At 40.7% G+C, this 26,805-nt stretch overlaps 1 protein-coding gene across 1 annotated transcript in view; it reads right to left on the minus strand.

Annotated features, from left to right (window-relative positions):
- The window catches only part of COL9A3 (collagen type IX alpha 3 chain), a 57,014-nt gene that overhangs the window by 15,438 nt on the left and 14,771 nt on the right, over window positions 1-26,805 (minus strand). Inside the window, exons 9-26 of the mRNA XM_036749892.1 lie at window positions 26,569-26,622; window positions 25,935-25,988; window positions 24,551-24,592; window positions 19,310-19,366; window positions 18,007-18,060; window positions 17,514-17,567; window positions 16,616-16,669; window positions 14,744-14,797; window positions 13,132-13,185; window positions 12,275-12,328; window positions 10,678-10,731; window positions 10,037-10,090; window positions 9,222-9,266; window positions 7,490-7,543; window positions 6,900-6,953; window positions 5,700-5,753; window positions 4,143-4,214; window positions 1,812-1,847 (exon numbers count right to left, since the gene is read on the minus strand). Of these exons, the coding sequence (XP_036605787.1) occupies window positions 1,812-1,847; window positions 4,143-4,214; window positions 5,700-5,753; window positions 6,900-6,953; window positions 7,490-7,543; window positions 9,222-9,266; window positions 10,037-10,090; window positions 10,678-10,731; window positions 12,275-12,328; window positions 13,132-13,185; window positions 14,744-14,797; window positions 16,616-16,669; window positions 17,514-17,567; window positions 18,007-18,060; window positions 19,310-19,366; window positions 24,551-24,592; window positions 25,935-25,988; window positions 26,569-26,622 (954 nt within the window). The remainder of the gene's footprint in view (window positions 1-1,811; window positions 1,848-4,142; window positions 4,215-5,699; window positions 5,754-6,899; window positions 6,954-7,489; window positions 7,544-9,221; window positions 9,267-10,036; window positions 10,091-10,677; window positions 10,732-12,274; window positions 12,329-13,131; window positions 13,186-14,743; window positions 14,798-16,615; window positions 16,670-17,513; window positions 17,568-18,006; window positions 18,061-19,309; window positions 19,367-24,550; window positions 24,593-25,934; window positions 25,989-26,568; window positions 26,623-26,805) is intronic.

Here is a 26,805-nt window from a genome sequence, read left to right on the forward strand (position 1 = left end):
TTAACTAAACTAATTGCCCAAAATTGATTCCCAATCAAGGCATGGATTTTGTTAAGAAAGAGTCACTACATCCTAATTCTCATGAAAACTTTCCTCAAACTTAGGAAATTCAGTTACATGAACTACAAAAAGAAAGGGGGATGTGTTTTGGGGGCATAGTGATCTAGTTGAAAACCAGTCCGGCAATTATACTAAGGACGTTCTTCCAAATGAAGCATGATTTATAGCAATGGTCTCAATTCTATACGAGCTATGTTATAGAATCATGGGAATGCTATAGGTTTGCTAAGTAGTTAAAACCCGGAGGTAAAGCCAGAGCTGCAGTTTAAATTTGGGTAAGGGAATGGCTGAATCAGTCTTTTTCCACCACTGGAGGATCACTATGCTATCAATGATAGGTCGTCATCTTTTCATACAAAGGACAGCTCCTTTGTTGTATCAATGAAAGTTTCCTCCTCATACCATGAGAGGGCGTCTGCCACTAAATTGTAACTATAGTAGCCCTAAGTACATAGAACCTAGCTTGCATCATCATGGATTGCTGTATTGTTCTTTCTATTACATGGGATTACAGCAGTTGATGTCAGTATGGATATTTCCACTGAAGCTAAAGCCTGAAGTCACTGTTTAAATATGATCAGCACATGATATTTTTGCAAAATAGTGAAATCTGAAAAAATCCAATCACAACAGGATGTTAATATATCTGTCAATATGAAATAAACCTGCTCCCTTACTGGAAATCAAACAGAAACATAAATAGCTGAAGCACCACCATCTCAATTATCAGCATAGAACACCTAGCATTTTCCTAGGGTGAAGTTCATGAATTTTAAGCCATTTCTGTGGCATAAAGAACCACAGGTACTTCTAAATTTGTTCAGCCCAACCTTGAAGCACTTTCCTTTGCTGCCTGTATGGAAGTGATTCTGGGCTTTTGAAGGGTATAACAAGAAAGCACAAGGTCTAGTAGTTGAAAAGATTAACATGCAGACTTGTGGGATGCATAGGTGTGCTGCCTAAGGCATTTCCCTAAGTGTAGAGAAGCTTACCACTGGAAAGTATGACCACCAGGTGATGGATTTTTGTGGCTGCAACTTATAAAAACACCTACTAAATTGTGGAGGGCTATACTCTGCATAAATGGAGAACAGAGAGGCTCTGATGAAATCATGAGTCTTCTACAGTTAGAGAAAAGACTAGGAAGTGGACTGCTTCTTATATTTTCACTGAGACAGAAAGCAGAAATATCCCTCTTTGAGATTGTTTTAAGGCTTCCAAAAACACACTCCAAAATCATAACAGACACTCCTGTGATCCAGATATCAAACAGTAAGTGGGAAACCTGTTTTGGAAAAGCCTTAACATGGCCATATGAGTTCAAACGTTTGCCCCATGAGGGTGACTTGCAATAGTTTATGTTCCAACAGCAGTACACTCTTTTCACGGGTGGTAAAGTTTAGAGGCAAATTCAATGAGCCATATAGGTGACATGCACTCTACTCATCCCAAGAGAGATAACTATGGTGTATCTGGGGGGGGGGGGGGAGTGGAGTATCACCTGAAGAGAAAAGTGTGAATTACAAACCAGCTCAGAGTCAAAGAGGATGAAGAAATCTTTTCTTCATGGAGAAGCCCGAGTGGCACAAACTGAAAAAAGCGAAGCTTCTTTTTTGTTTTGAGAACTTAGTTTTTTTTTTCTATGTCATTAGGAACTGTATCTAATCTGAAATAAGTGCCCTAAACACTCTCTCCCACTCTTTGCCTCTTGAGTGAAGACAACAAACAGGGATCTCAGCTCCTCCACTCACCTGGTTTCCTTTGGGACCCACAGCTCCTCCTGGACCCTACGGAGAGGGGAAAAAAAGCAGCTGAGCTTAGGAATGACACCAGTTCCTAATGTGGTAAGGGCACGATCACTGAGCCAGGGGCCACATTCACTGTCAGAGAGGTAGCCTCAGACCACAGAGCCCTGAGTCCTTGCTGTTTGTGTTCATAGGAGATTATAATATGATTTAAGAAAATATTTGACAGTTATTGGGGGTAATTCCTTCACTTTTCCTTTTTAACACAAAGACCAAATTTTTCCCTGTAAATAAAAAGACAAAAATTGTGTATAAAGATCATTAGCATGAAGTTGAATAATTATGTCTTTCCCTTTAACTAAACCTACCAGGAGAACTTGGCTCATATTGCTGTACCTTCTTGAATGAAAGCAGTTATTGATATGTTCCTAAGCTTAGCAACTATCCTGACTCTCTGGGCTTCTGTGTCATCTCAGGGGCACCTAGAGCTTTTGGGTAATTTTTCCCAACCTCTGGAATGTCTAGCTTTTAGGTTAACAAAGGGCCTACTGTCCTAACTCCACAGGGTATTGACTTATACTGAACTTCAACTTTCAAGAATGAATCAAGATCTGAAGCATGAAGTTCCCTCCATCTCCCCACTTGTCTGCCACGATGTACTGGGAAATAGGTGTGTCTATGGTCATAGTGGGTACACCGTGTCCCAAAAAGACATTCTTTTAAGAGAAAGAGACGTTTTATTCAGTGGGGGAAGGAGAAATTCAGGTGTCTGAATTATTCTGAAGTACTTGTGGGATAACTCAAATTCATCATTTTTTATGTTACAATAATATTCCATTACATCCCACTACACAATTTGTTAAGGTATTTCCCAATCAGTGAGAATTAATTTTGTTTCTAGTTTTTAGTTGCTATGAAGACTTTTTGTGAATGCAAAGAAATGGAAACAAAATAGATGCCCATTGAATGGGGAATGGCTAAACAAGTTGTTGCACACAAATATAAGAGAATAGTACCGAGCAGAAAGAAAAAAATGGATATGTTAACTACAGAGAAGCCTGGTAAGACATAGGAACGGACACAAAGTGAAGTAAACAATATATACATGACTAAACTAATGGAATGCAAAGAAAATAACCAAACAATTGAAACTGAATCCTGTGAAATTGGAATGACAAAGTTGGTCCCAAAGAAGAGAGATGAGAAGCTATCTCCTGGCCTTCTCTGTAGAGGCAGAGGACTGTAGATGTGGAATATTTCATGTTATGTCAGATTTTTTTTCAACATGTTGGTAAGTTTTGCTAAACATTTTTTCTCTTTTTAAATTCTTTTTTATAAGCAAAGGATGGTTCTTGGGCAGGGGTGGAGGGGAGAATATATCAAGAAATATAGGTTATATAAAATATCAATATAAATTTTTTCATTAAGTGTTGCTATGTTGAAAGACTTAGGAACTCTTATCAACGCAATGACCAGCCACGATTCTAGGGGACATATGATGAAACATGCTGCCCACCTCCTGGCAGGGAAGTGATAGACTCATATATTTTTTGGATATGGCCAACATAAGAATTAGTTTTGCTTGACTATTCTAATATTTATTGAGGGCTTTGCTGTTCTTCCTTTTTCAATTAGGTAGGAGGAGGGAAAGAAAGAAGGCAAGTTGTAGTTAATTGAAAAAAATAAAATTTAAATTTTTAAAAGCACTGCTTTAGTTATTTTGGTATATGTATGACCTTTCTGTCTTTTGTGTGTGTGTGTGTGTGTGTGTGTGTGTGTGTGTGTGTGTGTGTATGCTCTGAAAATGGATCTCCATACTGAAGGATATGAAGAGTTTAGTAACTTTTCTCTAATAATTCCAAATTGCTTCTGGAATGTGGGATACTAGTTTGGTCTTTTTCTCTAAGAAAAGTAAGTTAATTTGCCATGGTTATGATTGCCCTCAAAGTCCTTGACTATCATTAAAAAGGCATTTGGAACACTGTGGTATAGTAGAAAGTGAATATAGAGGATCACGAGTCAAAAAGATTTAGGTTCAAATCCTAGCACTGCCACTAACTTCTTGTGTGATTTTGGACAAGTCATTTCTCTCTCAGGTTGAGGTTTTTGTTTTTTCACTATGAAAAGAAGTTGCATTAGATGAACTCTAATGTCCTTTCTAGCTCTAACATTTCTATAACATCGCTAACATATTAAATGTAGATATGAGGCATAGAATTCACTTTCCAGTGCCCATAAATTTCTCAAAAAGGTGGCATGGAAGAACTAATTCATTGATCTCAGGGAAAATCACAATAGCCCATTGCCTCTCTTATCCCAGCAGATTATTTCACCTACCCTGTCTCCAATACCACCTCTAAGGCCCTGAGGGCCAGGTAAGCCAGGATCTCCAATGCTGCCCTTCCGACCCTGTAGACAATACAGCAGATGGGAAGTTGGTTATTGACATTTCTGAAAAATAACTCCAAGATAACAAAAGTTCCTTCCTGGATGGAGCTCCTTCTCTATGTTTAGATTCGTAATTCAAAAAGTAATTAACATAGGCACAAGAGAACACAGGGAGGGGAGGGTTGACCAACAATCCAACTCTTTCTTTGTAGTATTTTATGAGTAACAAGGTTATATCCTTCTGGGGAAAAATTTTCATCTCTTAATGCTTCTGAATCTGGCATTTCTCCACTCTCACTAGACTGCAAGCCTCTGAGGGTAGGCACTGTGTCACTTTCCATCTTTTCATCCCCTGTGCACAGAACAGGATGTTCTCATAGATGCATGATAAATTTTTTATTTGAATTAGAAGCTATTATCTATTAACCCCACCACAAAATGGATTCCTTTGCCCTTTTCACCTGCCCCATTTGTCTTACTACAAGGCATTTGTGATTTGGTTGGGGAGGGGACAGAGAATGTGACAGTTCTCCAAGTATAAATATGAAGGATCAATTATAGATTACAGTGCTCTTGTGAACAGCACATTCAATCCATAAGATTAGATAACCCACAAGAGTGGATAATCAGGAACAGCAGAACAAAAAAAAATCATTCCTACTTGGACATTGGGATGCATTAAGTAATAGTCCCCTGACTTCCTAATTATGTCTCTCAGCCCCTTACCCCAGGCTCTGGTAAGTGGGCTTCTACCTTATTTTGGTGGGTTCCGGGCCTTTACCTCACTTTCTGGTCATCTCCAAACCAAGCCACCTGCACTCCACTCATCCTCCCTACTTCCTCCCCACTGGAAACTTAGACTCATCCCTTGGAATCACTCTGGGCTTTGAAAGGTGAGCCTTTAAGTTTCCTGGATTGAGACTCACTTCTCAGACACCTCTGAACAGTGCCACTGTGGACACACCCCTTCACTTACTCTTACTCCCTTTCTAGCTTCCCTTTCTGTGTTGTCTTCCCTCACTATAATATAAGCTCTGTGAGGGCAAGGGTTATTTTCTTTGCTTATATTTGTATCCCCAAAGCTTAGCACAGTGCCTGGCTCATAGTAAGTGCTTAATAAATGTTTTACCTATCCATTTAGCTATCTAAAATCAAGTTGCATTTCCAGAATACCCAAGCCACGTGACTAGGGTCACCATATAGATTGGTCAAGGAAAATACACCAATTTGATACGAGGAGTTGATTGTGGTTACCTATTCTAAGAGTAGCCTGATCCGTTGGCTCCTACTCTCCCCGACCATCAGACTCCAGCCCACTACTCATTCTTCCACATACTAAGAGACAGCCAACAGGAGGGGATCCCCCACACATTTTTGCCCCCTCCCTTGACACCTGGGCCCCCTTTTTTCCCCACATAGGAATGAGTGGTCCTTCCTAAGTATTATTCCCAATGTGAAGCCCAAATTCTCTACTCCATCCCTTGCTGACCTAATGACTTTACTGACCTGAAAGCCTCTGACTCCAGGGGGTCCTGGTGGGCCCTGCAGACCAAGCGCCCCCTGAAAGACACAAGCAAGAAATAAACATCATTAATGAAAGCAGTTCAGAAGAAGCAGCATAAATAAAAGAACTTAATTGGAAAGATGTGGGTTTCACCAGTGTGAAATCGAAGGGACATAGCAAAGGACCATTGCACAAAAGAGGAAGGAGTTGCTTCCTCACCTCCCCCCCCACTCCTGATTTGTCTAAAGATTCCTCATAATGTCTTTCTGGGGTGATAGCCCTTAGCCATGAGCCCTCAGAATATCAAACAGCTGGAGGACCATAGGAAGGTGAAATAAATGACAGGTTGAAAGATGAGATTTCTTCAATCTGCAAAGACAGAGGCTGAAAGAAGCTGAGATTGGGGTCTATAGTCAAAGAGGAAGAATGTAGACCTGCTTCCTGTGTGGATTTGGCAGATGTAGTGACCTGTGTTAAAACTCAGAAGTTATTTTAGAACAAATTAAAGACATCTACTTGACACAGATGGAAGGAAATAGATAAGACTTAACACTTACTCCCCAGCGGCAGATACAGGTTGTAAATACAATAAATTCAGGAAGGACTCTTGACCAAAATAAAAGGAAATGAAAGAAATCCAGGGCTACTGAAGGGAAAATTGAGGGCAACTGGGATCTTTTTGACCTTTGAAATTATGAAAGAGAAACTTAGCCTACTCAAACCACCCCTGTCAGAGCTGGAATGTTGGGCTCCCCACAGAAGGTTGTAGGTTGACCCAGGAGAAATAGTCACCAGGTAAGACCCTTAACCTTGGTGCTTAACTGAAATGAGACAAGACAGTTCTTTAAATGGCACTGGTTTCCTGGGATCAGAATGTAGGATAATGTGGGAATCCAAGGCAATGCCATCTCTTTACCCTAATGCAAAGGTCAAAAGGAAGTTAGTTCACAGCCATTCAGATGGAAGAGAGGAAAAGAAAACAGCCTTTTTGCCTTCATGGTATTTCCTGGTCTTTTCAGTCTCCATGTTCCCAACATGAAACCCGGGAAAATCTATCAAGGGGCTATGCTGAAAAGCCTGGATGCCTTCAGAGTGGTGGGGAAAGCATCTTTGTTGTGGCTACATGACTTATCCATCCCACTCAGTGCTACTTGATTCGGCTTATATTTGTGAAGGGTAAAACTGAGTCACTTGTCACTCACTGATGATCCCCTATGTCCAGCTTCTCCTCTCTCTCCAGGAACTCCAACATCTCCCTACAAATACACATAAAACAAGAGAATCAGTGGGGGTATTTAACAACATGGAAATTACATAGCTGCAAGAAGGCCAAAATTCCTTGTTTCCATTTCCCACCCCTCTGTCACCTCCTCCGTCCATGTACCCCACCAGAATGAAGCAGGGGAGCAGATCAGCTATTTTCATTACTTCCTGCCAATGGGACAGTCCAAGGTTGGCTGAGTCAGCCAGAGAAGTGGGTGAAAAGGGATTGGAATGATAATAAAATAATAGCTAACATTTACATAGTGTTTTAAGATTTGCAAAGCATTTTACAAATATAACCTCATCCTCACAACGATCTTGGGAAAATGGGTGTTATTACTGTTCCCATTTTCCTGATGTGGAAACTGAGGCTGAGAGTAATTAGTGCAGGGCCACACAGCTAGTGAGCATCACAGGCAGAATCGGACTCCAAATCTTCCTGATTCTAAATCCAGTGTCCTATCTAGCTGCCTAAAAATAAATTACCTTAAAAAGTTCCAGAAGAAGAAGAAAGAGCAAATATACTTACAGGCATACCAGGCTCTCCTGAAGGGCCAGCTTCACCTAGCTCCCCTTGTTTGCCCTGCAAAGAGGAAAGAACTCTCAGCGATAGTATTGCTTCTTTTCTTCATCTAGAGAGATGGCTCTCCCCACCCCTCCCAAATCTGTGTCTAATGGAGTTAGACCAGGGCTGTCCAACCTTAGGTTATGTTAGGGCTGCATTAAAATAAAATAATTATTCAAGGGCCACTCCCGGAATAAAAAATACAGTACACTAATAGAAGGTGGGGGAACGCGTGTCATAAGTACGACAGGTGAAGGCACGAAGCACGAAAACAAACACAAAACAACAAAGCGACCACACAACAGTATAAAGGTAGGTGCATACTGACTAGTCTGCATCATGCAGACGGAACGCATCTCACAGATCGATTGAAAATTCCGTGCGATATGTTCCGTCCATAATACTGCTTAAAAACACCAAAGAAAATTAACATCAACGAGATTGTTTATCAGTGATGGAATTAAAAAATCTAATACGCATTCCGTGCAAATTATTATTTTATTTTTTCGCTCGTGAAAATTAAAACCCACAGGTGGTCCACATAAAACCACACTGCCAGCAGTATTTTGGGTAGCCCTGGAGTTAGACCAATGAGAATGATTAGATAATTCAAAACTGGAAGGGACTTTAGTTATAGCATTTATAAAGCACTTTAAAATTTCAAAGTGCATTATAAAGACTATCTCATTTTATCTTGACACCAACCCTAAGATAGAAGTGCCATTATTATCCTTATTTTACAGATGAGGGAGCTAAGGCAGACAGGTTGTGACTTACCCAGCGTCACATAGCTAGTAAGTGTCTGAGTGCAGATTTGAACTCAGGTCTTCCTGTCCATAGGTCCAATGCTTTCTATTCACTATGCCACCTAGGGATCATCTAATCTAACCTCGTCATATGGCCAATGAGGAAGCTGAGCCTCAGCATGGGGAAGTGAGTGTCCAAGTTTACTTAGCTAGCAGGTGGTGAAGTTGGGACTGCAGATGAGACTTCTAGATTCGGAGCCCAGGGCTTTCTCCTGTACCGGTAGGCCTCAATTTTTTTGGTCTTAGGGCCCCTTTACATTCTTAACATTTTTTGAAGATCCCTTTATGCTCCTAAAAATTATTGAGGATACCCTAAAGAGTTTTGGGTTATATGATATTTACTGTATTAGAAATTAAAATAGATAATTTTTTAAAAATGTATTAATGTATTTAAAATAAAAAAAACTCATTACATGTTAACACAAATAACATTTTAAATGAAAAATAACTATTCTCCAAAACAAAAAAATTAATGAGAAGAGTGAGGCTGTTTTATGTGTTTTTCCAAATCTCTTTAGTGTCTGGCTTAATAGAAGACAATATGGATTCTCATATCTGCTTCTGTGTTCAGTCTGTTGTGATATTGTTTTGAAATATATGAAGAAAATACAGTATTACACAGATATGTAGTTAGAAAAGGATGGAGCACTTTAATGGGCTAATAACATCTTATAATTATTATGAAAATAGTTTTGACCTCTTGGAGCCACTGAAAGGGTTTCTGGAACCCTTTGGTCCCCATGGTATAAGGAATGCTGCCCTATACCATGCTGTCTTTAGGCAGTGCTAGAGATATCACAAAAGAGAATTTGGAGACAACCTTCCTTCGTGAATGACAAGATACAACCCTCCCACTGAAACCATGACCATGGTAGAAAGAAACCACTTACCGGCTCCCCCTTTTCGCCTTTGGCCCCCGCTCGTCCAGGCAGCCCCTGGACAGACAAAAAGGAATGCTAGCTGGTCAAATGGAATGGGAGCTGCTGTTACTAATACTATCACATACCATTCTGAGGCCACATATGTCACACACACTTCTGATATTCTTCATCATACATATACATCTTACCTCTTCAACTAAACTGTAGGATCCTTGAGGGCAAAGACTCTTCATTTTCCCCAGTGACTAATATAGGACTGGGCATAGAGCAGCCGCTCAAATGACCAACTGTTTGTGGGACTTTAAAGCAAAAACTGCCAAATACTTCAAATTCTTCCCTTTGCCTTTTTAGCTTAGCACAGTGCCTTGGCACATTGTAGGCATGTAGTAAATGTTTGTTGGATGTAGCCCCAGGAGGGAAAAATCTCTCCATGGAGCACATATCTCAGAGAAAGATTGATCATTAAACAATTGGTAATTACTCCTACACACACACACTCATGCCAGATATAGGAAATCAACCAGGAAGGAAGATGGATGTACACAGAGCTTGCACTTCCCCACATGTGCATGCACACACACATACAAGCACACATGTTCTCAAGCCCTGCTACTAGTGACATGACAAGGCTCCCAACATCTCGGTGTACCACAAAAGAGGCCCTGTAAATCTATGGATCTCTTCTCAATGGCTCCTGCCCACCCCACTTACTTTACTGCAGGTCCCTGGGATGGCCCTTAACATAGACTCTTGGCCCTTCTTCTAACCCCGCTCCAAACACTCCAATCCCTGAAGAGTTGTGAAACACTCTCGTGTATACTCACAGGGAGTCCATTGGGACCCTTCTCCCCAGGAACACCAAATCGAGCTGCCTCACCCTGTGAAAATACAGCAATTAGGAGAATGAAAGTGGAGGGTAGGAAAGAGAGAATTGGTAAGGCTCCATGGACTATGGAAAGACTCACAATTTCAAGCAGGTAATAGCACTTAAGTTGGTCTCGGAACCTGTAGACTTGAGGCCGCAGGTTCCCCACCCCAGGACTGTGATCCTCCTGAGGACGGGGAGTGTCCTTTCCACCTTTGCCTAGCTACCTCACAAAGAAGCTAAGCATGGCTCTGGGTCCTCAGGCTATGCCAAGAAATACTAGCTGAGCTGAATGGAGTGCTTCATAGTTCCTGCTTGCCTGGATTCCTTTTTTGACCATTGCCAGGCTCAGACTCCACAACCTATCATTTGTCACCTACAGTTACCTGACCACACCATGTAGCATGTGTCACTGCCACAGCCTGGCACTTTATGAGGCTATCCATTAAACAGCTGGCTATTTCCTGGATTTTCTCCAGGGCTAGGCACCATCCCTCAGGACTAAAGCCAAATTTCAGAGCTGCTGCTTGGCATGGTCCCAGGGAAGATATGTTTGATACGGAAATGATTAAAGAGGAAGCATAGATGTTGACTACAGACCTTTTCACCATCATATCCAGGGATCCCATCTCTGCCATCTTTTCCAGGCATACCCTGCAGACAAGAACAAATAGCTGTCCTTCCTCCCATTCATTGTAGGGGTGGGGGTGGGGGACTATGGATGAAGGATGTCTCTTATACTGTCAGCCATGGTTAATGCATTTTGCTGAACTGCTTTTTTTTTTCTTTCTTTTGCAAATCTTTGTGGAAGGGGATGTCTCATTGTTTAGAGGAGGGGGATAGATACATATTTGGAAAGAAGGATTAAGATAGATACCGGACCTGTCTTTTCATTGGTAGAAGGAATTCTCAAGAGAGGATATACCCTCTGTGAATGTAGGTCAGCACCTTCTCTGCAACTTAGAGCCTTAGAGAGTTGCTTGCTTAGAGAATCGAAATACTAAGTGACTTTACCAGGACCACACAGCAGTGTGTCTCACAGTAGGGACTCTATCCACAGAAGGAAGGAAGGAAGGAAGGAAGGAAGGAAGAAAGAAAGAAAGAAGAGAAAATACCAAAAATAAGATTAATATTTGTTAAGGTAAAATAAAAGGAACCAGCAGATTCCAGACTTTGAAGTATATATACATCTCCCCACATCAAAACATTTTATCAAAATCTTATCAGCATCTTTATCAAAATCTTTCCCAGCTCAAGGTCTACCTCTCAGCACCACCTCGAAGCCTTTCCTGACTACCCCTGTTTTCATAGACCTCCCCTTTCTCAAATTTATCTGTATACCACATGCTTCAGTTCCTAATCATGTCCTATCTTCTAGCGTTCCATGTGTATCTTAGTTACTGGAGCAGACTGTAAGTTTCCTTAGGTCAAGGACCACATCTTACTTTGTTTCCTCTATGGTAGAACTAAGCTGCACCACCTCCTACCCCAATTAACAACTCACTGAATTGAATAAAACAGCTGTAAATATTACTTATCCATAATCAGACTGAAAGGTCCTGAAATCTGAGGATATGTAGCTCCTTAAGGGAGAATTAGGAATGCATCCAAGCATCTCTACCAACAGATGGGAACATAATGAGAGCAAAGCTTCTATTCCCACCCAGGAATTCTCAGTCTTCCTCATTCTACTCTCTTCATTCCTGCTACGATCACATAGCAAAAAGAAGACCCAGCCAAGCACGTGCCTTCATAGGCTTATGGTTAAGTACACATTTGGAGTAGAAGCAATGGAAGGAGATAGTAAGAGAAGGGGAAGAAAGAACAGGAAAGAGAGCAAAGAGAAAGAATGGTGGAGTTGACGGCATTGGTACAATTCCAGAGAGGAGGTAGCCCACTTCCATGGCACTTTCCTCCTCTGAATTACTCTCATGAGCATTCCCCCACTTCTCCTGTACCCCAACCCCCATAATCCATGTTCAAGAAATACTACTCTGAAAGTCCCCAGAACGTTTTTTTCATTGTGACTTCTGAGCTCAAAATACAATAAAATGGCTAAGTCCAGAATAGGCCTAATTTATATTCATATTTTAAAGTTATTTTGAAAGGGTATTACTTACAGAAAATAAAATAATTATGCTGGCACCAGAATGTAAAGCAAGACCGTGACTATTTTACTGAAATGAAAGGGACTTACAGGTTCTCCAATAGGCCCAGCTACTCCAGGTAATCCTTTGGGACCAGGCCTGCCCTAAAAAAACACATAGCAAATTACTGATCACTAGATAACCAAATAAACAGTCAAACAAGTAAAGAAGATCCATACATTAGGGGGATATTGAGTCTCTTGCCAGAGAAACATTATACAACTGGAAGATCTTCATTCACATTGAGTTGGGATCCAGTTCAGGCCTATACTCTCAATATCAATCTCCCACAGGTAGGGAGGGCATTCCTGGCATATTCTACACTACAATTGGCTTAAATAGCTTTCCCTCTCCTAACAATAATATATAATAGAATAACATAGAATATAATCACTGTATCTTCGAACATAACCAGTTAGCTTTGACTTTAATGAAGCCATATGTACAAACCTGAGTACAAACCAAATGAGGCCAAGGTCATGAATCCAGTCCCTTCCCAGGAAAACTAGTCCTACTCTGTCTCATGGCTACCATGCACTTCCTTACTCAGGGGTGCATGGTAAACCAAGGCTTAATGAGTCTTACTGTCTTATGAGGGTTACTAGATTCAGAGAGTGTGTACAATATTCCATGTAGTCCTTCCAAACTGGTGAGGAAGTTGCGGGGGTGGGGGGGGGGAACCCAATCACTCAGAGTGAATGTTATACTGGTGAGTCAAAAGCATCATCCTTAGACCCTAAGTACAGAGCATTATTGCATTACTCAATAGAGAGTTTTGAAATCTTTTTTAAGAGCCTGCAAAGAACTGATTTGTTTTGAGGAATCAGTGCAAAACTCAGCTGGTAAGAAATCACAAATCCTGAGGCTTATCATGACACTGGAAAAATGGATTTCTCATTTAACTTACGAGGTCACCCTTGGGCCCACGGAATCCTTCTGGTCCCCTCTCTCCTCGATCTCCCTGAAAGTTGAGACACAGACAAAGATTATTTTCTGGGAAATTTAATGTAGAGAAGATTGTTAAAACACATTGAGAATGGTATAATTTTGGTAGCTCCCTGGTAGCTACAACTGAGGTTTTTATGAGTCCCTTACAATTCTCAGTCTATAGTCAGTAATCAACACATTATCAGCAGTGATAATAACATTACCATGAGTTCAAATAGGAGTCAGTAGTAACAGTAACACTATTACTGTGAGTATTAATGATAACCATAAATAATATTTTGATACTTCCAGAACCATTGTTTTCATCAGCATGGAAATTAATCCTCTTCACCAAATCAAATCTCCCAAACCTTTATAGATGGTTTTAAATTTCTATGCCGAAAAATGCAGCATCTTGCATCCAACTAAGTGAATTTAGCTAGGCTGGTCCTCAGAAGAAAGACATGCAGTCTGTCACTGGGCCAAGATTTACAGTTGTTCTATACCGGGAAGACCTATCAAAGACTGTGATTCCCTGGCATGGTCTTTGAAAACCCAAGGTCACCACCAGACCATGATGAAAGACCAGAGGAGGACTGGAAGGGAAGGGAAGGAAATAGAAGGGAAATTTTTTTAATGAAAAAAGTGGTAGTGATATTAACATGATCAGGCATTGTAATCTTAGGTAGTATTGACACTTAATAATGATATTACTCACTCATAGTAACATTTTTATTAAATGTGACTTTTATGATAATAGTTTATTGATATTAATCGTGTTAATAACAATAACTACAGTTAAACATTTTTACAAAATTTGCATATTCATTACACACCATTATCAGTTGAGAAGGTACCCTTTACCTCTGGTCACATCACCAGAGGCTCTGAAAAGGTGATTATAATATGTTGGAAAATGATGTATGTGTGTGTGTGTGTGTGTGTGTGTGTGTGTGTTCAGGCCAAATTCAAGGGAGCAATATTCTACAACTACATCTGGATACCTGTCATTTAAGCAGAAATTCTTTGATTCAATGCAACCTACTTGGCTACTGTTATACTTTATAAAGGCCAGAATGAATATGAGTAAAAACAGTCACCATAATATTATTCTGTCTCATTGAAAGAACCAGCTTGGGGCAGTGTTTTGGTTTGCCCCTGCGTGGGGATGAGAAAGGAAAGAAAGAATAGGAGAGAGGAGGAATGGGAACTGACCTTATAGTTTCCTCCTCATAATAATACATTAGGTATGTAGCTAGGACACCTGAGGAACTCTTAGCCAGCCCAGGGACCATTTCCATCAAAACCTACAGGTCTGGAATCAACCTTCAGACAGGGAGAGAGCTCTGATGACCCTCAATTCTATCTCTGGACCCAAGATAAGCTATTGATGCTAATCCTCACATCTGTGATACCCAGTTTGAATATGAATTTTATGTAGAAGTTTCCAGGACAGGCTGATGATTCTAACCTCACTTTTGATGGGGGAAAAGAGGGATTGTTAAAGTACTGGAAGCAAATCCTGGGGTTTGAGAACATGGGGTGGAAGAAGCAGAGTGAGATAGCCCTTTGATATGCAGAATTATACATACAACTTTCCCAGGCGGTCCTGGAACTCCTGGGGGCCCTCGGAAGCCAATTGGTCCCTGTAAAGAAGATCCATACATTAAGGGGATACTGAATCTCTGACCAGAGCAACACTGTGTAGCTGGGAGACCTTCACTCACACTGAATTTCCCCAATAAGGGACCCAGTTCAGGGCTATACCCTCACTATAAATCTCCCAGGGGTAGAGAGCACATTCCTGGTATATTCTGCACTATAACTGGCTCTACAAATAGCTCTCCCCCTCCTAATAATAGATTACTAGGACTGAAGTAGTATGTTATGTTTTTAAGGTATACCTTAATGATTGCCAGGCCTGAAGTCAGGAATATCTGAGTTCAAATCCAACCCCAGACATTTACAGCTGTGTGACCCTGGGCAAGTCACTTAACTTTTCTTTGTCTCAGTTTCCTCATCTGTAAAACGGGGATAATAATAGCACCTACCTCCCAGGGTTGTTGTGGAGATTAAATGAGAATCATTTTAAAGCACTTAACACAGTGTCTGGCACATAATAAACACTTTATAAATGCTGTTATTGTTTTCCTTAATCTATATTCAAGAAACAAATCTAGAATAAATACTGGCTCTGGAGTGAGAGCACCTAGGTTCAAATCCCAACCTAGATACTTACCACTTGGGTGACATTGGTAAGTCACTAAACTTTCAGCCTCCTCCCCTCTAAAATGAGGGGGCTAGAACAGATGGCCTCTGGGGTCCCTACCTATTCTTCTAGATCTATGATCCTTTACATCCTACCTCCTCTACAAAGCTAAGGTCGAGCCTTTTTAAATCATAACCTATTTATCCTGTATATAACTTGTTTATATATATTTGTTCCCTTGTCATCTTCCCCATTAGATAGTAAGCTCCTTGAGAAGACAGATTGACTTTTGCCTCTTTTTGTATCCCCAGTACTTAGCACAGTGCCTGGCACATAGTAGGTGCTTTATAGATGTATAATGACTGACTAATCCATCCTACATTTATAAAGCATGGCTATAAGCATAACATGCTCCTTCTCAAAAACCTTTAGCAACTGCTTACCACCCAATCAATATTGCATATAGTTCTGGGTGCTACATTTTAGGAATGACATTGACAAGTTGGAACATTTCCAGAGGCAGGTGGCTAGAATGCTGAAAAATCAGGAAAACATGCCCCATAAAGATAAGTTGCAAGAACTGGTGATTTTAGCTTAGAATAGAGAAGATGTTTAGGCTGGAGGGAGGTGGGCAAACATGATCATTTCTTTCAAGAATTTGCAGGGTGCCACTGTGGAAGAGGAAGTAGCTGTGTTCTCCTTGGCCTCAGAGGCCAGAAACAGGAACAATGTGTAGAAATGCAGAAAAGTTGATGTAGGCTCAATACGTGGAAAAATTTACTAACAATTGGAGCCATCCAAAAGTGGAATGGGCCTCTCAGGAGGCTGTAGTTTCCTCACCACTGGAAGTGGATTGAAGTGGATTCTGGATGATGATTTGTTGAGGCTATTATTGAAAAGTGGCCATTTAGATATACTTTTGTCAAGTGACTTCTGAGTTGCCCTACAACTTTGAGATTCAGTGATGATGCTGGCATCCAAAGCCTATGATAAGATGGCCTCAACTTGTCTTTCTAGCCTTATTTCCTTACAGTCTTTTCATGAATCCAATATTCTAGGCAAATTAAACAACTTGCTATTTCTCAATCATATGAAAAAGGAGAATCCTGTACTAAGTAAGTAGGAAACTGGACTTCCTTCATATTCTGAGACCATTCTTTGGAATCACCCCTATGGAAAAAGAGTCAAAGGTATAGGGCAGGATACCATCAGCTTAGTGCTGATGAAGGGAAAGTAGGAAATAGGCTGTACTTACACGATCTCCAGGTGGCCCCAGTGCACCAGTCAGTCCCCTTAAGCCCCTAGGGCCCTGTGGGAAAAAGGAGGTAGATAAAACTGAAGGGACCAAGTTAAATGAAGAGGACATAGGGAAGAGCTAGGGAAAAAAGAATTGCAACAGATTGTGACATTTGCCAGGTTTTAAACAAGGAGACCTTGAGGGCAAGAAATTTTGCATGGGGCCATCTTGAATAAATTGTTGCTTTTGCAGCTGCAAGATTGAAAATTATGCAAAGGTCACTTGGCTCAGGGCCACATGAAGAGTTTTGAAAGCAGGGAATTATTCTCAGGCTGGGGCAAGTGCTGAAGGGAAGGGTTTTCTTATTCAGGAAAGAAGCCAAGTCATTGAAGGAACTCTTTTGGTTAAGCATTGTCCAACAAAGCATACTAATACTGTCTAATAACTATGGTGGAGGAAGAAGGTCATCATGAATTGTGGTTCTTTTTAGTCTGTAATTCCTGAGACTATTTGTTTAAATAAAAACTTTTGCCTTGATTGTACTAACCAGAAAGTGAAAGTATCTTTGAATTTCCATAAGTCTCAAATTTTACACTGGGCATGAGAACATGGGAAATATATTTTCATGTGCCAATAGCTGTAACTGATGCAGAGATGTTTTTTTCATGCAATCAGTCTCTGAAATAAAAGGCTAAACAACAACACAATTCACAAATAGTTTACTTGCTCTTTCTTTGATGCAATGTTTGACAAATTTTACAAATTAGTATAATTGGTTAAAATAGCAGTCACGGCTAGAGAGACCCTTGGGAGGTGGAGAGTAGAAGGAGCTGAGAGACCTAATTTTGGGCCCAGCTTAAGCTGTGTTAAATTCCACCCTTCAGGCCATCGCACTTAAACCTTCCCCAGTTCTTACCTGTAGACCAATGGTTCCAGCGATACCAGCAGGCCCTGGAGGACCAGGATCACCCTGCAATGAAGATCACTGCTAACTTAGAAAGGGCATAGTCACATATTTATCTGACACACCTGCATCCCTTCAGGCCCAGGTTGAGTCCTTTTGTGGCTGTTCTGTCTCACCCTACCCCAAATACACACCACGATGTTCACTTTCGTATCAAAATGTACTCACCCTCATATATATGGGACATGAATTTGTTTAGTTGCTATTCTGCAATGCCTATGTCTTCTGCTTGAGATTATGAGTTTGTGGAAGACAAGGAGCCACAATGAGTCATTTTTGTATGCCTATCTCAGTGCCCCATACCAAAAACTTCTTAAAGAGCCTGGACACTGAAATTATGTTGTCACCATAACCCCTGCCCCGAGCAAACCCATTGTGCTGTTGTCCACAGGGGCAGTCTTCTTTCTTCTTCAATGATAGATAAACACAATTCAGTGGCATTTACCTTCTCTCCATCTTTCCCAACTTCTCCTTGCTCCCCTTTGTAACCAGTGGGTCCCTGAGAGCAGAAAAGATAAAGAACATGTCAGACTTCCTAGGTCCCAGGACTTCAGTATACCCTAGAGCTGTATGTCAGTTTCTGACTGAGTCAGAGCAGAAGGGCTCTGGCAATGGAGGGTCCTCCATCTGAAGCCAAGCCCTAGAGAATATCATACAGTAAAAGCAAGCAAACAAACAAAAAACCAACTGTAGTAACCATAGCCTGAATGTATCCCTACTTTAAAGATGATGAGAATGAGAACCATGAATATTAAATGGCTAGTTCAAGGTTGTCCAGTTAATTATTAGTGGTAAAACTCTGTTTTTCAAACTTCCAGACCATTGTTCTTTTCCCCTATGTCACCTTAGCTCTCCTTTCCTCTGGGTGACTAAATAATTGGACTTTAGCTTTGCTACTTGCTAGAGATCCACTTGGTAATAAAAACTGCTTTAAAAATAGTTGTTGCATGTGAAAGGGGGTCAGGATGGGGAACACGGTTCTTGGACACAGAACCAGTTTCATTTCAACCTCAAAAGCTCCTTACACCTTGTTCTAGCCAAATGGCAGTAAACCAGAGGCTTGCACTTGTCAGATTCAACAATTCAATTAAATAGATGTTTTTATAGTGCCTACTATGTGTAAGCCATTGTATTGTGTTGGGTATCTTTGGGGGGGAGCAGTATGTTGATGCTGGTGTGTTTTTGATAGTGTTTGGGGATTCCTAGTGTGGCAACTCTTTCTACCAATGCAGGTCAACATTTGATCTGCAATAGAGAGTTAGCTGAGGCACTAAGAGGTTAAGTGTCTTGCCCAGGATCACATAATTTGTCTATGTCCAGTATTCCATACAAACTAAAGAACATTCCAAACAAACAGGTCTTGAACCCAGGTCTTCCTGACTCCAACACTCTCTCTTGACTAGGGATACCAAAAAGAAAGGGGGGGGAAGAAAGAAAGAAAGAAAGGAAAGAAAGAAGGAAGGAAGGAAGGAAGGAAGGAAGGAAGGAAGGAAGGAAGGAAGGAAGGAAGAGAAAGAAATAACAAGATAAAAGAAAAGAAAAAAAGAAGAAATGAAAAATCCCTACCCTCTAAGAGCTGACATTATCTTGGATGACTACATCCCAGCATTACAAACACTAGAAGTGAATGGGATAGCTTTGCAAGGTTACAGTGGCTCCCTATTGACTCTTTAAGGTTAAATCTTGCTTCCAAAGTCAGGTCTGTGACACCCAGTAATTGTATTTCTTGCTTTGAACTATGGGCTTACCTTGAATCCTGGCATTCCTGGGGGCCCAGGTGGTCCAGGTGGGCAGATAGCTGGACACTGCAAGAGAACAGGAGATCTAGGATCAGAAATTTTTCTTCTCAATCCCTTATTGACTGCAGGAAGATGTGAAGAGCAAATTTGAATCAAAGGCCTGAGAGCTTGGATGGCTTCAAAAAGGCAGGGACCTGAGCTCTCCCTAAAGCTCCTCTAAACAACTTTAAATAATGCCTCAAAACAAATTCTGGAGTAGCAGAACCCACAAAAGGACTGGGTGAAACAATTTTCCTGCCCAAGACAACTTAGAAGGTTGGCAGGAGAGGTCTGTTGCACCTAAATGAGAATGGAGCTTATTCCAGTGCAGGTTGATTCCCAGCAAACCAGGAGGAGAAGGCCTGCTGACAAGGCTACTGAATCAGTGGCTCCAGTGGTGGTTTCTGTACCTCTCAGCCAACAGACAGTAAGGGGGTCAGACAATGGGTCAGAAGGAGATTATAGTGGCTCCTTTCTTGGCACTGGGGGCAGGACTATGTTGCCTTGCCCATACTTGAATCTGGGTCACAGTCCTGGGTCTTAGTGCCAAGGCAAGGAGGAGCACTAACATACTATAGTTTGTGGCCACAGGGGAGGTAGGACCCTGCTCACAATTTCAGGATAGAAAAGAGTGCTTGTGGTCTCTCACAGACCACAGCACAGGCCAGAAGAGTAGTAAACACACCACTCCCGAGATCATATCACCTTGAAAGAACTGAAAACTTACAGATTCCCACAAAAAACTTGAAACTTGGGATAGCACCCCTCTACTCCAGAAGCAGAGTTCAACCTTAGCATAGAGTTAAAAATCAAGAAACAGACTGGAAAAATGGGCAAATAGCAGGAAAAAATACTGACTATATACAAAGTTACTATGGTGACAGGAAAGATCAAAACACAAACTCAAAAAAAGACAATAAAGTCAAAAGTGCTACATCAAAAGCCTCAAAGAAAAATATGAATTAGACTCATAAGAGACTCACAAGTACTCAAAAAGAATTTTAAAAATCGAGTAAGAGAGGTAGAGGAAAAATTGAGAAGAGAAGTGAGAGTGATGCAAGAAAATCATGAAAAAAAGAGTCAACACCTTGGTAAAGGAGGCACACACAAAAAAATTACTGAAGAAAACAACACCTTAAAAAATAGTATATGCCAAAGTAGTAAAAGGCAAAAAAATCCAATGAAAAGACAAATGCCTTGAAAAGCAGAATTGGCCCAATGGAAAAAAAAATAATGCAAAATTTCACTGAAGGAAAAAAATTCCTTAAAAGGTAGAATTAGCCAAATGAAAAAGGAGATATAAAAGCTCAATAAAGAAAATAATTTCTTAAAATTTAGAGTTAGGCAAGTGGAAGCTAATAACTTTGTGAGACATCAAGAAACAATAAAATAAAATCAGAAGAATGAAAAATAGAAGAAAATGTAAAATATCTCATTGGAAAATAGATCAAGGAGAGATAATTTAAGAATTATTAGACTACTGAAAGCCATGATCAAAAAAAGAGCCTGGATACCATTTTCAAGAAATTATCAAGGAAAATTGCTCTGATATTCTAGAACCAGAGGGTAAAATGAAAGAATCCACTGATTACCTCCCAAAAGAGAACCCAAAATTAAAACTTCCAGGAATGTTATAGCCAAATTCCAGAACTCCCAGGTCAAGGAGAAAATAGTGCAAGCAGCCAAAAAGAAATAATTCAAATATCATGGAGCCACAGTCAGGATAACAAAGGAAATCAGTACAGAAAGGCTACTTCTAAGATGAATAAATGGATGGATGGATGGATGAATGGATGAAAAATATTCATTAAATGCCAATTTAATTAAAATTAAATTAAATGCCAATATATGCCAAGTACTGAGCTAAACATGGAGGAAGCAAATTAAAAAGCTAGACAGTGCCCACCCTCAAGGATCTTACATTTTAATGGGGGAGGCAACACTTGTAGAGAGGAATAGTAGGAGTTACAGTAGTGAGTGCAGCAATGGAAGAATTCTTTGATAGACCCTGTCCAGAAGTAATTACAGTATTGATCTGAATACAGAAGCTTGACTTTCCACCAAGGAGGAAGGGAACAAACATTTATTAAGTACTTACTATGTTCAGGAACTATGCTAAGCACTTTACAAATAGTATTTCATTTGATCCTTGCAATAATCATATGAAGTAAGTACTATAATTATCTTTTTACAGTTGAGGAAGCTGAGGCAGACAGAAGTTAAGTGACTTGCCAGGTCATACACTTAGTGAGGTTGGAATGGAACTTAGGTCTTCCTGAGTAGAGGCTCTGTGCTCTATTCACTGTACCACCTAGCTGCCTTGATGACTAGTCAAGGTTCAGACCCAAAAATGACAAAAAATGGGAGCAAATACAGGATATCCACTGGGCTCTGATCAGTGAGCAAGAAATTCATTAGATGGAGTAGAAGGATTTATATTCATAACTGTGAGAAATGGTGGAAGCAGTTTTGTTTCCACAGAGTTGAAAGTATCCCTGGCCCACCCTCCCCACAGCTTTAGCAGAATGTAAGTCAGGTGACTGATCAGAACTAGTTCTAATCAGCTGTGATCTAGTAAAGACCAGGCTTCTGGTCCTGTGAAAGGTTAGAGGCTTGTACGCATGCTCAAACGAACCATTTGAGGAGGGCATGACATAGGCAGTCAGGGGGTTGCAGCTGGCCAATGAAGAGCCTAGCAGGAGATTCAAATTGGGAATCAATAAAAAGACTGGCATCTGAGTCCTTGTACTCCCTTTACTCTGTTCAGGGGATGTACTCATTTATTCAGACCGAATAAATGTAAAATATAATTAAAACACTCCTGGCTTCCCAATGAGTATTGTTTATTCCTAGACAATGTGAGTATATTTATAACAATAATCTTTCCTTTTTTTCCTGTCTTTCATGGTACGTACAGACAGACCCCACTTTAAGAAAACCCATTATTTGAACATCTAAATTCTCAAGATCAGTCAAGATGGTAGCTAGTCAGTGTTTGCTTTACAAAAGGATTTTTTCAATTCACCAAGGGACTCCTAGTTCTTGAAAATGGCAAGCTCTCTTCACATTTAAAACAATGATATGATTTTACCTAAAGTGCATTCCCCCAAAACCTTCTCAGGACACATAATTTCCATTTGTAGCTACATACCTACTTCCTTCAAGCAGTCTCTGACACATCTCCATTTTTCAAAGGAGTAAACTGAAGGTAAGACAATATTCCAAAACACACAGAGCAAATTAGTATCAAAACCGGGATGAAAATCCTATTACCCAACCTCAGGCCTTTCTGACAATGATAGCTCACATTTCTGTCACACTTTAAATTTTAAAAGTCCTCCCCTACCAATGACAAGAGGTAGGTATTGCAAGAAGTACATTGCTCAACAAGTAACTATCACAAGACTTGTTACTGGGAACTGAGGCAGCTAGGTGGCACAGTAGATAGAGTACTGGACCTAGAGTCAGAAAAATCTGAGTTCAAATGCCGCCTCATACACTTACTAAGTATGTGACACTGGGTGAGTCACTTGACCCCTGTTCACCTCAATTTTCTCAACTGTAAAATGGGGATAATAGTAGCATCTACCTCAAAGCCTTGTTGTAAGGATCAAATGAAATATTTGTAAAGTGCTTAGCATAGTTCCTGGCACATAGTAGGTTTTATTTATTTATTCACTTTTACATTTATTTAATTTATTCCCTTTTAGTTTAATTTGTTCCCTTTTTAATAAATTAAATATTTATTCTTTTCCCCTCCTTCCCTAAATGGTTGGTAGTATGCATCAGGGCAGAACTGAAGTCTTCTGTTTCCAAATCCAGTACTAGTTGCCTTTCCTACCACAGGCGACTATTGCAATAACCATCAGGCTAGCCTGCCTCTTTCTCTTTAGTACAAAGCAGTCAGGCTAATTAGAAGTTCAAAGGGGAGGCCCAGGAAGAGAAGCTATGAAGTCCTCAAATAAGATGAACTCAGTTCTGCCACCAAAAGGCTGACTGCATTTCTTTGAAAAGGTGAAACTGACATGCTTTATTTTTGGCTCTCAAAAAGCAGAAAAAAGCACACTGTCCACCCCCCCCCAATTTTTTAAAAATACACAGAAGTGAGGTGTTAACAGATGTTGTCATAAACAGCAGTGCTGCCAATTGAGGCTTTTCAAAGGGAAGCTGGAAATAGTTTGCAGCGGGGGCAGGGATAATGGAAGCCATTTTCTGTCACTGACACAAGCTGACAAACTTATAGGATCATAGATTTAGAGTTGAAAAGAACCTCTCAGACCATCTATTCCAGGTATCAAACACCATGGCCTGCAACCTGAACCAGATTAAAATGTCACTGGGAAATATTTAACAAAATAAAAACACAATAGAACATAAATACTGTTAATGCGTTCTCAAATCAATATGTGGCCTGCAGGGATGATTATGTATGGTTTGGTGGCCCATTTCTATTTGGATGACTCTGACACCACTGATCTAGTCCAAGTCCTCATTTTATAGATGAGCACGCTTGAGGACTCAAAGTTTAAGTGACAGGACTGCATGGCTATTACGTGAATGAAGCAGGATTTAAAATCAGGCCTTCCTTGTTCTAGTTGAGTGCTCTGTCTGTCCCTCATGCAACCTAGCCACCTTGAGGTAAGAATGGCCCATACTAGTATCTGGCAATCCTCAAGACCTGTGCAGGATGGCCCAGAGACCGTATGTTTAATCCAACCTTGCAAGTTAAATTCCAACCCACCTTTCTCCCGGTGTGAGCTAGAGAATGTTTGAACGCAACATTATATCCTCTTTTCTTGATATATTGTTACTCCAGGTGAGTAACTTTCTGCAAGAAGTATTCAATACAGCCTTACAAACAGTGCAGACTTCAGTAAGCATGATACATTTCAGCTTCCTCTTTTCTCGGGGGGCCTCAAAGCATTTTATAACCACCCTCAAATTCTTCAGCCTTACTGATTCTCTTTGAGAAAAGGCAGACAACATCCTCTCCATTCCCCAGATTAGTTAAAAAAAAACACATACAACAACAACTTAAGGATACTGAGTCACTTGTCCACAATTGCATGACTGAGCTAGGGTTAGAATCAAGAATAAAATCAAGGACTCCTTGCCTGGCCCTCTCCATTTGCCTCTCTGTCTCTTGGTTTCTGAGGACTATTTACCTAGGCCCAAATCAATCCTTCTAGAAAACAAAGAAAAAATTCCTACCTGGAGGTCACCAGCACCATCAGGAAGAACCCCTGGATGTCCCTGAAATCAAAAAAGTTTTAGGGCATCAACTGAAGCATTTAGATCCTTCCCTCTTCGTCTCACTCTCCATTTCCACTAGAGATTGACCTGAGGACTTTGGAATTATGCTCAACATGGCCCCATTTATCTGCTTTCTGCCTTCCCAGTTTTATTATGAACTCCCCAATCAGAGGGACCAACCTCTTCTACTCACTGATCTGCTGCCACAGTGCCTACTACAGGGCTCCCTATAATGCCTACTAGAACGAGCCCAGTGAATGCCAGTAAGTTCTTATTCAATGATTAGTGGGTTGAGTGATGAAGTCTCAAGCTAGGACCTTCTAGCACCTTCTGATCAAAGAGAAAATAGGAACAAGCAGGGGGACTCTGAATGTGGCACCCTCTACTCTCTAGGTATCCAGGGTTAATTATAGTACAAGAAAATAAATGAAAGCTTTTAAGCCCATATTCACAGAGCTGTCTTCCTAAGGGGAATAGTGGTATAGTAAAGCAGTTGTCTGCCAGGAATTTCCTCTAGAGCAAAAGGTCTTACCCTGGGGCCCGTGAAAATGCCTTTTAAAAATTTATATATTTTGATAATAGTATTTCAATTTAATTTGTTTTCTTTGTTTTATTTTATGCATTTAAAAACATAATTCTGAGAAGTCCAGAGTCTTCACTAGATTGCTAAAGGGGTCCATATCACAAAAATAAAAAAAGCTCAGAACCCCTTCGCTGGAGAATGGGGATAAAGCAAAATCTTTCTAATCACATCCCATAGTCCTTGCCAAGGAGCAACACAAGGAGCTACTTAATAAACCTTTCCCATTTTGCAAATGAAGGGAAGAAAATCCAGCTCATGCTTTGCATCAGAGACAGACCAGAGCAGACAACCTGGTAAGGGCAGAAGATAGGGAATGTTCCTGTGGTCAATTGGATATATGGCCTCAGGATTCTGCCTGTAAATCATTCCTGAGAGGAAGGAATGCACATGGCCTAAACTCCTGGACACAGCTCTTTGTGTTGAATTATAGCAAGTATTCAATAAATGTTGTATGAATTACTGGGTAAATGAAGGACAGGTCTGGTTGAATTAGGAGAGATCTTACCTCTGACATTCCAGACAATCCCTTTGCTTCAGGGCTTATCCTCTCCTAGGAATTAATCTTTTTTCTTTCCTGGAGTCTGAGGAACTTAATACACAACTCTTTGGCTAAAAGTTTGGCCTTAGCAGAAGGAAGAGATTCTGGACCCATCCCAATATTAACCTTTTCTTTTGTCCATCTCTTTCTCAAATCCTCCACCCTTGACCATGAAATCCCTGACCTTTCTTTGCTCTTAGCAAGTCGGTGCTAGTACTTACAGGAGGTCCTGGGGGGCCTGGGGGACCAGGTAGCCCTGGGAGTCCAGATGGTCCCTAAGAAGAGGAAGAAACATGGCTCAGAAAAGGTGACAACTGTCACTTTGAGGTTGGGAAAGACAAGCAATGATGAAAATTCCCTCTAATAATGACCCCAGTGCCCCTTTCCCCAGTCCATCCTGTCCCTGTTCCAACAGCAGGCTGATATAGCTCCTCACGGGCCTCCCTCCCAACTTGAGCATCTGTCTCACTCACTCACATTCAGGGTTCAGGATGGTGTTTCTGCTTTGCTGGTTGTTTTCTAGGGTTGTGTTTGCATCAGCATAGCTCTTAAACTATGAACAATATACAGTCAAGGGACTGGATTTATGCCACCCTCTCTGTCCTGCATCCAGCCCAACCCAACCAGGCACCATGAACAATGAGCACCTACAGGTTTTTTGATGATACATGTGTGGATTGGTAGCATCGCGTCTGGTCCCCTAAAATAGGGATCATGTTATGTGTATGTGTGAGTATATATGTGTGTGTGTGTATTTATGAAATGGCTAACCTATAAATATTTATCATCATGGTACAGAAATATTAGTTTAACCCAGAAATATCAACATAGTTTAACCCCAGGGTAGTCACTCACAGGGGGTCCACGGACTCCATTTCCTCCTGGGAGGCCACTCAGTCCAGCCTCACCCTGGAGAAAGAGAAAAGCAAATATGTCAGGACTTGCTTCTTTCAGCTCTAGTCTTCTGTTTGTTATGGGGATTAGGGGGACATGGTTAGGGACCCTAATCTGGAGCTGTACTTAGGGAACTATGAATAGTGAAAAAACCACTTTAGTGCTTACTATGTGCCAAACACTGTGTTAAGCACTGAG

This window comes from Trichosurus vulpecula, chromosome 3, assembly GCF_011100635.1.
Source record: "Trichosurus vulpecula isolate mTriVul1 chromosome 3, mTriVul1.pri, whole genome shotgun sequence".
Classification (NCBI taxonomy): Eukaryota; Metazoa; Chordata; class Mammalia; order Diprotodontia; family Phalangeridae; genus Trichosurus; species Trichosurus vulpecula.